Below are 14,057 nucleotides of genomic sequence, written 5' to 3' on the forward strand. Positions count from 1 at the left end.
AAATTTGAATTGGCTGATGGGAAGAAATGCAGTATAGTGTTGTGGGGGTAGCATGCTACCCAGAAGGAACACTTATTGTATTTCCGACTGTCTTTCAATTTGAATCTTTTCTTGAAATTTGAATTGGATGGGAAGAAATGCAGTATAGTGTTGTGGGGGTAGCATGCTACCCAGAAGGAACACTTATTGTATTTCCGACTGTCTTTCAATTTGAATTTTTTCTTGAAATTTGAATTGGCTGATGGGAAGAAATGCAGTATAGTGTTGTGGGGGTAGCATGCTACCCAGAAGGAACACGTATTGTATTTCCGACTGTCTTTCAATTTGAATATTTTAATTCTGAATCTTCTCTTGAAATTTGAATTGGCTGATGGGAAGAAATGCAGTATAGTGTTGTGGGGGTAGCATGCTACCCAGAAGGAACACGTATTGTATTTCCGACTGTCTTTCAATTTGAATCTTTTAATTCTGAATCTTCTCTTGAAATTTGAATTGGCTGATGTGAAGAAATGCAGTATAGTGTTGTGGGGGTAGCATGCTACCTAGAAGGAACACTTATTGTATTTCCGACTGTCTTTCAATTTGAATCTTCTCTTGAAATTTGAATTGGCTGATGGGAAGAAATGCAGTATAGTGTTGTGGGGGTAGCATGCTACCCAGAAGGAACACTTATTGTATTTCCGACTGTCTTTCAATTTGAATCTTCTCTTGAAATTTGAATTGGCTGATGGGAAGAAATGCAGTATAGTGTTGTGGGGGTAGCATGCTACCCAGAAGGAACACTTATTGTATTTCCGACTGTCTTTCAATTTGAATCTTTTAATTCTGAATCTTCTCTTGAAATTTGAATTGGCTGATGGGAAGAAATGCAGTATAGTGTTGTGGGGGTAGCATGCTACCCAGAAGGAACACGTATTGTATTTCCGACTGTCTTTCAATTTGAATCTTTTAATTCTGAATCTTCTCTTGAAATTTGAATTGGCTGATGGGAAGAAATGCAGTATAGTGTTGTGGGGGTAGCATGCTACCTAGAAGGAACACTTATTGTATTTCCGACTGTCTTTCAATTTGAATTTTTTCTTGAAATTTGAATTGGCTGATGGGAAGAAATGCAGTATAGTGTTGTGGGGGTAGCATGCTACCCAGAAGGAACACTTATTGTATTTCCGACTGTCTTTCAATTTGAATCTTTTAATTCTGAATCTTTTCCTGAAATTTGAATTGGCTGATGGGAAGAAATGCAGTATAGTGTTGTGGGGGTAGCATGCTACCTAGAAGGAACACTTATTGTATTTCCGACTGTCTTTCAATTTGAATCTTTTCTTGAAATTTGAATTGGCTGATGGGAAGAAATGCAGTATAGTGTTGTGGGGGTAGCATGCTACCCAGAAGGAACACGTATTGTATTTCCGACTGTCTTTCAATTTGAATCTTTTAATTCTGAATCTTTTCCTGAAATTTGAATTGGCTGATGGGAAGAAATGCAGTATAGTGTTGTGGGGGTAGCATGCTACCTAGAAGGAACACTTATTGTATTTCCGACTGTCTTTCAATTTGAATTTTTTCTTGAAATTTGAATTGGCTGATGGGAAGAAATGCAGTATAGTGTTGTGGGGGTAGCATGCTACCCAGAAGGAACACGTATTGTATTTCCGACTGTCTTTCAATTTGAATCTTTTAATTCTGAATCTTTTCCTGAAATTTGAATTGGCTGATGGGAAGAAATGCAGTATAGTGTTGTGGGGGTAGCATGCTACCTAGAAGGAACACTTATTGTATTTCCGACTGTCTTTCAATTTGAATTTTTTCTTGAAATTTGAATTGGCTGATGGGAAGAAATGCAGTATAGTGTTGTGGGGGTAGCATGCTACCCAGAAGGAAAACTTATTGTATTTCCGACTGTCTTTCAATTTGAATCTTTTAATTCTGAATCTTCTCTTGAAATTTGAATTGGCTGATGGGAAGAAATGCAGTATAGTGTTGTGGGGGTAGCATGCTACCCAGAAGGAACACTTATTGTATTTCCGACTGTCTTTCAATTTGAATCTTTTCTTGAAATTTGAATTGGCTGATGGGAAGAAATGCAGTATAGTGTTGTGGGGGTAGCATGCTACCCAGAAGGAACACGTATTGTATTTCCGACTGTCTTTCAATTTGAATCTTTTAATTCTGAATCTTCTCTTGAAATTTGAATTGGCTGATGGGAAGAAATGCAGTATAGTGTTGTGGGGGTAGCATGCTACCCAGAAGGAAAACTTATTGTATTTCCGACTGTCTTTCAATTTGAATCTTTTAATTCTGAATCTTCTCTTGAAATTTGAATTGGCTGATGGGAAGAAATGCAGTATAGTGTTGTGGGGGTAGCATGCTACCCAGAAGGAACACTTATTGTATTTCCGACTGTCTTTCAATTTGAATCTTTTCTTGAAATTTGAATTGGCTGATGGGAAGAAATGCAGTATAGTGTTGTGGGGGTAGCATGCTACCCAGAAGGAACACGTATTGTATTTCCGACTGTCTTTCAATTTGAATCTTTTAATTCTGAATCTTCTCTTGAAATTTGAATTGGCTGATGGGAAGAAATGCAGTATAGTGTTGTGGGGGTAGCATGCTACCCAGAAGGAACACTTATTGTATTTCCGACTGTCTTTCAATTTGAATCTTTTCTTGAAATTTGAATTGGCTGATGGGAAGAAATGCAGTATAGTGTTGTGGGGGTAGCATGCTACCCAGAAGGAACACTTATTGTATTTCCGACTGTCTTTCAATTTGAATCTTTTAATTCTGAATCTTCTCTTGAAATTTGAATTGGCTGATGGGAAGAAATGCAGTATAGTGTTGTGGGGGTAGCATGCTACCCAGAAGGAACACGTATTGTATTTCCGACTGTCTTTCAATTTGAATCTTTTAATTCTGAATCTTCTCTTGAAATTTGAATTGGCTGATGGGAAGAAATGCAGTATAGTGTTGTGGGGGTAGCATGCTACCCAGAAGGAACACGTATTGTATTTCCGACTGTCTTTCAATTTGAATCTTTTAATTCTGAATCTTCTCTTGAAATTTGAATTGGCTGATGTGAAGAAATGCAGTATAGTGTTGTGGGGGTAGCATGCTACCCAGAAGGAACACGTATTGTATTTCCGACTGTCTTTCAATTTGAATCTTTTAATTCTGAATCTTCTCTTGAAATTTGAATTGGCTGATGGGAAGAAATGCAGTATAGTGTTGTGGGGGTAGCATGCTACCCAGAAGGAACACTTATTGTATTTCCGATTGTCTTTCAATTTGAATCTTTTCTTGAAATTTGAATTGGCTGATGGGAAGAAATGCAGTATAGTGTTGTGGGGGTAGCATGCTTCCCAGAAGGAACACTTATTGTATTTCCGACTGTCTTTCAATTTGAATCTTTTAATTCTGAATCTTCTCTTGAAATTTGAATTGGCTGATGTGAAGAAATGCAGTATAGTGTTGTGGGGGTAGCATGCTACCCAGAAGGAACACGTATTGTATTTCCGACTGTCTTTCAATTTGAATCTTTTAATTCTGAATCTTCTCTTGAAATTTGAATTGGCTGATGGGAAGAAATGCAGTATAGTGTTGTGGGGGTAGCATGCTACCCAGAAGGAACACTTATTGTATTTCCGACTGTCTTTCAATTTGAATCTTTTAATTCTGAATCTTCTCTTGAAATTTGAATTGGCTGATGTGAAGAAATGCAGTATAGTGTTGTGGGGGTAGCATGCTACCCAGAAGGAACACTTATTGTATTTCCGACTGTCTTTCAATTTGAATTTTTTCTTGAAATTTGAATTGGCTGATGGGAAGAAATGCAGTATAGTGTTGTGGGGGTAGCATGCTACCCAGAAGGAACACTTATTGTATTTCCGACTGTCTTTCAATTTGAATCTTTTAATTCTGAATCTTCTCTTGAAATTTGAATTGGCTGATGTGAAGAAATGCAGTATAGTGTTGTGGGGGTAGCATGCTACCCAGAAGGAACACTTATTGTATTTCCGACTGTCTTTCAATTTGAATCTTTTAATTCTGAATCTTCTCTTGAAATTTGAATTGGCTGATGGGAAGAAATGCAGTATAGTGTTGTGGGGGTAGCATGCTACCCAGAAGGAACACGTATTGTATTTCCGACTGTCTTTCAATTTGAATCTTTTAATTCTGAATCTTTTCCTGAAATTTGAATTGGCTGATGGGAAGAAATGCAGTATAGTGTTGTGGGGGTAGCATGCTACCCAGAAGGAACACTTATTGTATTTCCGACTGTCTTTCAATTTGAATCTTTTCTTGAAATTTGAATTGGCTGATGGGAAGAAATGCAGTATAGTGTTGTGGGGGTAGCATGCTACCCAGAAGGAACACTTATTGTATTTCCGACTGTCTTTCAATTTGAATCTTTTAATTCTGAATCTTTTCCTGAAATTTGAATTGGCTGATGGGAAGAAATGCAGTATAGTGTTGTGGGGGTAGCATGCTACCCAGAAGGAACACTTATTGTATTTCCGACTGTCTTTCAATTTGAATCTTTTAATTCTGAATCTTCTCTTGAAATTTGAATTGGCTGATGGGAAGAAATGCAGTATAGTGTTGTGGGGGTAGCATGCTACCCAGAAGGAACACTTATTGTATTTCCGACTGTCTTTCAATTTGAATCTTTTAATTCTGAATCTTCTCTTGAAATTTGAATTGGCTGATGGGAAGAAATGCAGTATAGTGTTGTGGGGGTAGCATGCTACCCAGAAGGAAAACTTATTGTATTTCCGACTGTCTTTCAATTTGAATCTTTTAATTCTGAATCTTTTCTTGAAATTTGAATTGGCTGATGGGAAGAAATGCAGTATAGTGTTGTGGGGGTAGCATGCTACCCAGAAGGAACACTTATTGTATTTCCGACTGTCTTTCAATTTGAATCTTTTCTTGAAATTTGAATTGGCTGATGGGAAGAAATGCAGTATAGTGTTGTGGGGGTAGCATGCTACCCAGAAGGAACACTTATTGTATTTCCGACTGTCTTTCAATTTGAATCTTTTCCTGAAATTTGAACTGGCTGATGGTAAGAAATGCAGTATAGTGTTGTGGGTGCTAGTATGCTAGTAATTTTTATGAAATTGTTGGTAGAGAACAAGGAGAAGTTCTAAAAAGCTGACGACTGAACGGTTTATAAAATTTCGATACATAAATCAGTTATTGTATGGGCATGTCTTGTGGATGACTCTCTTGCACACAGCAGTTGGGTTCTCATCAGTATCTTCAATGACGGCCTGAAAAATGAAATTGTTTGTGTTATCTGAACGGTTGTGCAAGTTTTGCAGGTTTTCAGTTAAAAATTCTATTCGTATGAGAAATGACGGATTCATGTTTAATATAAGGTGTAGAGTTGTTTCCTAATTGATTCTTCAATTTGTTTCCCTGTCCAAAGTTAACATAATTTAATAAACGTTGTTGAAAAAATTGTCCAAACATCTTTTCAGTGACTTACATGAGCAATATCGTCAACCATAAGTTTGCAAGCCGCCTGGGAAGCCTTGTTCTTGACGTGTTCAACACAATAATTTTCCATATGATGTTCCATGATAGCCTCTTCACATTCAGAATAAGTCTCAGCAATCAAGACAAGATCCAGACAGATTTCACAAGTAGCATCAGAGTTTTCTGGAATCAAAAATATATGGTCATTGTAGCCTGCGCGTACGGCTATAAAATATTTCATTTATGTAGAGATAAGTAACTTACGAACTGGAACATATCTCTTTGCCATTTTTGTGATATCGACAGCTCCGCATTGATCAGCTTTTTGTGGGACCACGAAGGCCGAGGAGATACAAACAAGAGCGAGGACTGTAACTGGTTCCGTCAAAAACTACAAAAAATTCAAATCAAAAACTCACATGCAACAGCAGAAGTCTTCATCATCGTTGTTTAACGATCAACTAAAACTGATAACATAAATTTGCGGGCTCGAATGTTTTATTTCATTTTGTTATCAGTGGGCGGACACGTGGTCGACACCATCATTTGGTATGTAGATTGCAAGAAAAGCTGTCCGGGTTGTGACATATTTGTTTATATCGAAATATAGAATGTCGGAGAAAAACTGGAGAGTTGAGGGTAGAGAGGTAGTAATGATGACGTAGTTCTTGTTCTTGAACATTTCGGATTATTGAGGCTGAAGAACAAAGGATGAGGAATTGAAAGGGGAAGGGGTATGTTACGAAAAATGGAAAAAAACAACAACTTGTGATCGAATATGTGATTTTGAGATGCTCTTTATATGCCTGGTTACTTTTGCAGAGCAGCTTTCGAACCTAAAAGCAAATGGTCATTGGTTCAAATTTACAGAAGTTTCAGATGATCAAAAATCAGCTGAACACTCACACGTCATCATTCCAGATATTTTTCAATTTTCTATTAATCTGGTTATATTTTTTCTTTGAATCCTCTGTCTTCTCTTTTTCATAAAAATAAAGTCATTTTCAGTTTTTCTCCCATGCCACTCGGAAGACATGCAGTATAGTGTTGTGGGGCGCAGAGTATGAATTAGCTCCGATCTTTGTCATGCCACATAACAATATCCAAATTGCCACCGTTCTATATTCCTGTAAACATCACAGTTTCAATGGACCCAATTAAAGGAGTACTGCTCACAAGCGTCATTCTTACGCTAGTATCTCCTAGACGTCTTTTCCTTCTTTTTTTTTCCGAAATGTGGCCGACCGAGTCTGATCTTGAACCTCTCGATGCTATTATCGATCGAATGAATCCGATCTCTGGGTTCCCTTATCCGATGAAATCTGCCGTCAATCAGGGATTTCCAAGAGGAGTTGGTGATCCGTGGATTGGTGCATACACGAAGAATGGATATTGGTTCAAACTATCATGGGGAGGAGAAGACGAATGGAAAGAGGTGAGATTGATTTTCACAGTATCAGATTACAGAGAACTTTCTGAGTCAGTTCAGGTTGCAAACGAGATGTGGTACCGTAATGAGTTTCTCGTAGATGCGAATACTTTTGACCTGTATCAAAAAGCTATGAGTTCAAGTGGAGATGTTGAGACAAATGAGAATTTGAAACTTCTTGTGGCGAAGAATATTCGTGAGTTGTGGACTAGGAGTGCACACATCTGAGAGAAAGTTTCAGGCAGGGAAGTACTCGGACTCGTGCTTCTCTCCAAGAATGAAAATTCAAAATTCTCAACAATCGGATCTATTTTCGTGCAAGAAGACTTTCGACATGTTGGAATTGGAACTATTTTGATGAAGGAGATTATGCAGAACGAAGGAGACATTGGTTTCAATTCAAGTATGTTTGATTCTCTCAGCATTCTGATTCTTAAAAACATTCATTTTTCTCAGTTTCCTATCTTCTACCGACAACTGAACGATTTAAATTAGAGGCGAGGAGTATGAGGACATTTGGAAGGATTCGAGTCAAAAATCCCAGTGGTTTCGCTAGTTTGAAGGTTTTCTCTGAAATAACGACGTTTAGAAAAATCTTCATACTTTCAGGACGACAAGCCTGGAGTTGAGATTGTATCTGGAACGGAGTTGACTGGACAACAATGGGAGAAAGTGGTGGAATTTGGGGAGAGTTGTACGAATGAGAAAAGAAATTGGAAGGCTTTCATTGAGGAGAGAGAAAGGAATAGTCTATTGGTTGCAGCGTTTGAGGAGGTAATTTCGAATACACAATTCTGTCAGAAGAGATCTCCAAAAAAATCTGTTTTTGAAAATCTATACGGATTTATCCGGAGTACTCTTTGTAATTTGTTGTAGTCCCTGCTCACTATTTCTAAAAACATTCTGCTTACTTAATCACCTCTTCTCAGGGTTCCGATGACTGCGTCGGCATCTCAGTTCTCCGTGAAATACTGAATGAAGATGGTCGAATTCCTGACTTGATGGTGGCTCCTCTCTACGCAAAATCTACTTCAGTTGCAGAGGTTTTGCTCCAAAAAACTTTGAAAAAGTATTATGTGAGTCTACATTTTTACTGTTTCCAGTTGCCATATTGTGTCAGAAATTACGACACTGTTGTTAATTGCACAACATACACAAACTAATTTCAGAACCCTGAAGACGATTATGACTTCGACGTGGATTACCTTGCCATTTACCGTCGATCTATCAACTTTTTCATCTTCTCTTCTTGTGAATCTGTCATGTTTCCATTACTGAAAAAGTTGTCTGGGAGTGATGGGAAGATGGAAAAGGATCGTCGTATTTTCCAGACATGCTCCAATTTCCAACTTCCTGCAGTTAACCATGATCTGATTTTCTGTTTCTCTGACCCCAATATTTATTTGTCTTGAACTGAAAACTTTACAGTTTCAGAGCGTTCACTTCATTATATTTGAGTTGCTTGTTTGATATGTCGCTTATTCTCAAACTACTGTATTCCAAAAACAACACCCGCATTTTTTTTTGCTTCTTGTTTTCAGAATAAACTGAAATTCTTCCAGCTGTCCAAATTGAACGGAACATGTACACAAAACAGGATACAGATACAAAACATCTTTGATGGAAGCCAGAGGCTGCCGTAATGTATTTTATTGTCATTATTTCTACTGTCTTCTTGATATTAATTGAAATCCGCGCTAAATCTGCCACTACCACAATTATGAATCCAATTTTTCTTTGCAAAAATGGAGAAATTTCAAGTATAGGTTTGCTAAAAAATCTCAAAAAGTTGAATTCAAAACATTCAGAATGCAAAAAAGGATGGTTTGGAATTACGAGTTGTGAGAACAAGACATTGGTTTGTGAGCAGAAAATGTTTTGTTGTGAGATTTCAATTAAAACTTTTCAAATAAAGACTTGGAATTTTCGAGTTTTACAGGTCCGAAACCAGTCAAGACAACGATGAAACCCACTTCTACTGCAACAACTGTAGATGTGGGAATAGCTGAAACCGCTGCGGCCACTGACACATCTGAAGATCCTAAAAGTTCTACTTCTGAAATCGCTATGCCCACTGAAACATCTGAAATTACTGAAAGTTCTACATCTGAACCCATAGAAATAAGCAACTGTGAGAATTGTGACCTGGAAGCTCGACATTCGTGTTTTATCAGTCTTCATATTGATTCAAATGCCACTTCTGAATCTTTTAATCCAGATTGTGTACTATGTGAAAACTGTTGTGACGATGCGTTTCTTCATATGTGAGTAAGTTTTAACTCTCTATCAAAGAACTTGCTGCTTTTCAGATGCGAGGTTTGGAAGAGTCACGATTTCTGTGACATGGAATGGTATTCTCGTGACACAAAACTGATTTTATGTGGAAAAACTTGTGGGCTCTGTTAAATAAAATTTCATTGTTCAAAACAAACTAATAAACATTTCGAAAATTAAAGCATCAATTGGAAACTGTGAATTAATGGAATTTGGTGACAAATGATGATGAGAATTCGCGGGAGAAAGAAGTGAAAATTGAAAAATATCGCAGACAAAAGGATTCGGAATACTGGTGAATTGTGGAAGGTGTATAACTAATTGTGAAGACTGACAAAACCCGATGGAAAATTGAACTTTTCGTGTTTTTAATCCTCCTTTTCATCGTCGACGACCATGAACAACTTCTGGATGAAGATTGTTGTGCCATCTGAAAACGAAAAATATAGAAAAAAGAAATCAAAGTGTGATGAAATAAAGTTCTGTCAAAAAAATAAGAACACTCACCAACGAAATCATTGAAAAACTTTGGCTTATTCTTCCATCCGATGAAAATCACATAGACTGGAACAGCGGAGAGCATGATGAGAAGACCGATTCCTGAAAATTAGAATGACGGAATACTGCAGATTTGGTTGTTTTTGTTCTGAGCTCATTTTATCTAACTCTAAGATTAGTTTAAAAAGTGACTCCCAAAAAATATCAACATTTTGAAACAGTACTTTCATCTTCTTTTTCTGACACCGTTTCACTCACCTGTATCTCTTGGTGCAGCGAAAATTGGAATAAAAACGAGAGCAGCGCATCCAAGAATGAAAATAATTGGCCAGATGAGTGGAACTTTGATTGGTCTTGGAGCATCTGGCATTGTTTTACGAAGCCAGAAGAGAGCGGCGATGGCGGTTCCTATGGCAAGCCAGTAACTGATCTGAAAATTTTATTGTTTCCATCAGGCTAGAAAATATTAATAATTTTTCTGAATTAATGCGCATAGTTTCCATTGATTATTTTACCTGAATGTAATTAATCAACTGATACACGTCCTTCGATGCCAACAGATAAGCAATCGAGAGTGCTCCAGTAAGAATTACAGCAGGAATTGGAGTTCTAGTATGCTTATTGATCATAGTCAACACAACTGGCATTTGTCCTTCACGTGCTCCAGAATAGAAAAGTCTAGAAGAAGTGAAAATGACTCCGTTGGCTGATCCGATTGTTGAGCAGGCAACACAGAGTGGCATGATGAATGCGAATCTTCCGTAGAGTTTGTTGGCGAAAAGAACGGCGACAGCTGGAGATTCTAGCATTTCATCTGGAGAGATAGCAGTGTAGAGAGCCACGTTGGTGAGTACGTAGATTACGGTACACGTGGTGATGGAGATGGCAATGGCAAGTGGAAGATTTCTGGAAGAGGAGATTCGAGATTTTAGTTTGAAAGGTGAAAATGGGATTTCTTATTTAAATTAGAAATTACTGTATCGATAGAGCGAAAGATATATGTGCCGTTTCGACTTCACCATTTATTTATTCTCTTTTTATTAACTATCGGTGCGAAAGGTATAACATGCTCTAACCTTTTTGGATTTTGCAACTCCTCAACAATGAAATTCAAGAAGTTCCATCCGGAATAAGCGAATAGTCCAGAATAGAAAGCCAGTGAAACTTTTGTGAAATCTTGAGAAGTATTCTCGAAGAGGTTTTCAAATGAGTCCTTGTATTGAGATTCTCCTAAAATATATTAGAATTGAATCCAATAAACAGTTGTTTGACTTACCAAAGATAAGGAGATAGAGACCAGTGAGAATGATAAGAATCAATGCAACAACTTTAGCAATTGTGAACCAATCTTGAACAATTGTAGCCAGACGAACGGAGACACAATTGATGGCAGTCATCAGAACTGAAATTTGAAGTTTTTGATGTAATTTGCTTTGATAGTTAAGAGCGTTTCCGTTACCCATCAACAAAATCATTCATGTTCTCAAGTACGATAAACAATTAAAACAGTAACTCACCAATCAATAAAATTGCCAAAAGAGTAGCCACTCCATCTGGTGGAGCACAATCCGGGAAGAATGGGCGGAGTCCATAAATTGCAAAAGTCAATGCAACAATGGTTACAGTACACGGTCTGACTACGATTGCTTCAATCCAGAGACGAATGAATGCAACGAATGGTCCGAATGCCTCCATAATATATGCATAATCTCCTCCTGATTTCTTGATAAGAGTTCCTAATTCAGCGTAACAATATGCTCCGATTGCAGTGAAGATACCCGAGACGAGCCAAACGAGGAGGGAGAGACCAACTGATCCGGCTTCTGGAATTGAGACATAATTATTAATTTTACAAAAAGGTAAGATTCTGAAATTTCGGAATCATAAACTTTCAGTTACAGATATCAATAAAAGACATAAAGTTGTCCCATTTTTCAATGTCTCGAACATGAATTTGGGTATCGTAACGTTGCTTATTTCCCAGGTTTCACTAAACAAGTATTGTTAACAACTAATAACTAATCTGATCTATAATATTAGAAACAGATAATGAAACAACTTTTTGTGGAACACTATTTTCAAATCACTGTTTCAGATTTGTAAGAAAATGCTCCAACGTTAAGTTTTTTTGTTCGTAGACAAGTATCAAATATATCTCACATATCAAATCTATCTTCTCGGTGTAATTCCAACTTACGTTCTTGAACTCCCGTCGGAGAAACAAAGATTCCAGATCCAATAATACATCCAACAATAATAGAAACTCCATTGAAAAGTGTCAGTGATTTGGCGAGTCCTTTTCCATCTCCTCCTTCTTCTTCTCCATTTTTCGGTTGTTCTTCTATTTCTTTCGATTTCAGAGGCTCGTTTTCCGCCGCCATTCTCCCCTGAAATATGAAATTCGCAAAGATATATTCGAGTTGAGAGTCAAGAATAGAACAAGAAAACGTAATGACACCTGGACTTATGAGCTCTTTGAGCTCAAGCTGAAACTGAAAAATGATGACAATTTGGGTTAGAAGAATGATGACAAAACACTGAGGAATGGGCGGATTTGTGACCAACTAGAGATATTTGGAAAAAGGAAAAAGAGGATGACTTTGAGATTTAAGGACACAGAAAAACACGAAAAGCAAAAAAGAGAGTGACCGCGCAATGTTTTACGATTACATCAGCCAAAAAGAGCTGACACAAAGCACTTTTTCGGAGAGGAAATCGAATTGAACATACGTTTTCTTCCGAGTGTCGGTCAGTGAAAAAGAAAAGAAAAAATGAATGATGGTGATAAGAAAATGGAGAATAACATTTTGGGAAATTGGATGAAAATATTAGGAAGGGGAGATGGAAATAGTGTGGAGAAGATGGAGAGTTAGAGTAGAGGGTCACTTTTATTTGTTTAGTTACTGATAAATATTCGAAGGAAGAAATGGGAAGATGGAGAGGAAAAGTTGAGATTGGAATTCAGAGATGAAGGGAATATTGAAATAGTGATTGTGTCAAGTTGGCTCTATAAATATTATTAGTTTCAGAAATCCGGAAAAATCTTAAACACTAAAGAAGACACTGAATTCTGTTATAGAGTCTTATACTCACAATGATAACTGTAAGAATTTTCAAAATTCATTATAAGAATGAAACAGCACTTTTTTTTGAAATTGGATCAACGAAACCTTCAAGAACGTAATCGAATCAAAGCCATAATCTGACAAAATTTGAACTTACAAACGATGAATCATCCAAATTTCTACTAGCTCGAAATGATTTTTGCTAGTGAAGTCAATCCCAACGAGAATGAGAAGCATAAAAATTCAAGAAGGGGGAAAGAAAAAGAAAGCAGGGCTCATAATGTTTCATAGAAGGTATCTTTTCAACACGATTCAATTGAGTTTAAAAAAAATACATTTATAGCTGAAAAAGGTATGTATATAAAACCTAAAGAGATCTGAAACACTGTTTCATTTTTGACACAAATATACAAATAACTCTAACCTTCGTTCTATTTCCTATTTCGCGATTATCAAACTAAAAACTAAACTTTGGTTGTACAAACCAAATGTACAAATCTAAGACCATGTTGAAAGGAAACCAGCGAAAAAAAGAGTTTACAAACAATCGAGTACAAAAACTTTTAAACTTTCAAAACGTGGGAGGGCTGGTGTCGGTCAGAAAAAAGTGAATGTGAAGTGAAGAGAGGAAGAGGTCGTGTGAATGCTCGTCGACAAAAACCAAAAGGCAAACGAAAAGAGAAAAGGAAAAAGGAGAAGTACTCGCATACAATTCGGCAACATATGTGTCCGGAGAGAGGACCTCCAATCGTATATCATGAACAGACAGAAAAGAATAGAAATGAAGAAGCATTGTGTTGATGGCTATGGGAAAAAAGAAGGGAATTGGATGGATTGGAATGGTTTTAAAGTGGGAATGAAAAAAGGTTTCAAGGGAGGAAACTAGAGAAAAACGGGAGCATTTTGGAAGGGAAAAAGGAAGAAAAAGAAGAAATAAAATGAACATAAATAAACAAAACCGCTATCTCTTTTTCTCTCAATTTCTTTTGTTTCTCTCTTCTAGAAAACACAACATTTTTGAATAGTTTCTCTTGCAACAACACAACAAGGCGATAAATTAGGGAGAGGGTCACTTCAGCGGAAGGAGAAGAAGAAGAAGAATTGATACAATCATCCGTTCCATTCTGAAGAGGGGTAGAGAGAGAATAATGCAACACAATTATGTGGATATTTGATAATGGATTTGGATTGAATTGCGACAAGAAAAAGAAGAGAAAACGGATGGATTGAAAGATTTAGGTGGTGTTATCAGAGGGTTTATCATGAAGATATTGGTTGTTTGTTTTATTTTTTGTATCACAGAATTACTG

At 37.1% G+C, this 14,057-nt stretch overlaps 3 protein-coding genes across 3 annotated transcripts; 1 reads left to right on the forward strand and 2 right to left on the reverse strand.

Annotated features, from left to right (window-relative positions):
• Nucleotides 1-5,192: 5,192 nt before the first annotated feature.
• Nucleotides 5,193-5,925, reverse strand: GCK72_013469 (uncharacterized protein; the record flags this gene model as incomplete). The annotated part of the gene is made up of 4 exons (XM_003101276.2): nt 5,193-5,273; nt 5,492-5,664; nt 5,746-5,850; nt 5,901-5,925. 4 exons carry the CDS (start codon nt 5,923-5,925, stop codon nt 5,193-5,195), a joined length of 384 nt encoding a protein of 127 aa, XP_003101324.2.
• Nucleotides 5,926-6,715: 790 nt separating this feature from the next.
• Nucleotides 6,716-9,316, forward strand: GCK72_013470 (uncharacterized protein; the record flags this gene model as incomplete). The annotated part of the gene is made up of 9 exons (XM_053729862.1): nt 6,716-6,916; nt 6,971-7,106; nt 7,152-7,313; nt 7,367-7,473; nt 7,520-7,684; nt 7,840-7,986; nt 8,080-8,230; nt 8,850-9,174; nt 9,220-9,316. 9 exons carry the CDS (start codon nt 6,716-6,718, stop codon nt 9,314-9,316), a joined length of 1,491 nt encoding a protein of 496 aa, XP_053584634.1.
• A 236-nt stretch (nt 9,317-9,552) lies between these two features.
• On the reverse strand, nt 9,553-12,063 carry GCK72_013471 (uncharacterized protein; the record flags this gene model as incomplete). The annotated part of the gene is made up of 8 exons (XM_003101347.2): nt 9,553-9,614; nt 9,692-9,784; nt 9,941-10,112; nt 10,198-10,588; nt 10,759-10,912; nt 10,959-11,084; nt 11,200-11,505; nt 11,880-12,063. The coding sequence occupies 8 exons, from the start codon at nt 12,061-12,063 to the stop codon at nt 9,553-9,555; spliced, it is 1,488 nt and encodes a 495-aa protein (XP_003101395.2).
• Nucleotides 12,064-14,057: the final 1,994 nt, after the last annotated feature.

Source organism: Caenorhabditis remanei, chromosome IV (assembly GCF_010183535.1).
Source record: "Caenorhabditis remanei strain PX506 chromosome IV, whole genome shotgun sequence".
Taxonomy (NCBI): domain Eukaryota; kingdom Metazoa; phylum Nematoda; class Chromadorea; order Rhabditida; family Rhabditidae; genus Caenorhabditis; species Caenorhabditis remanei.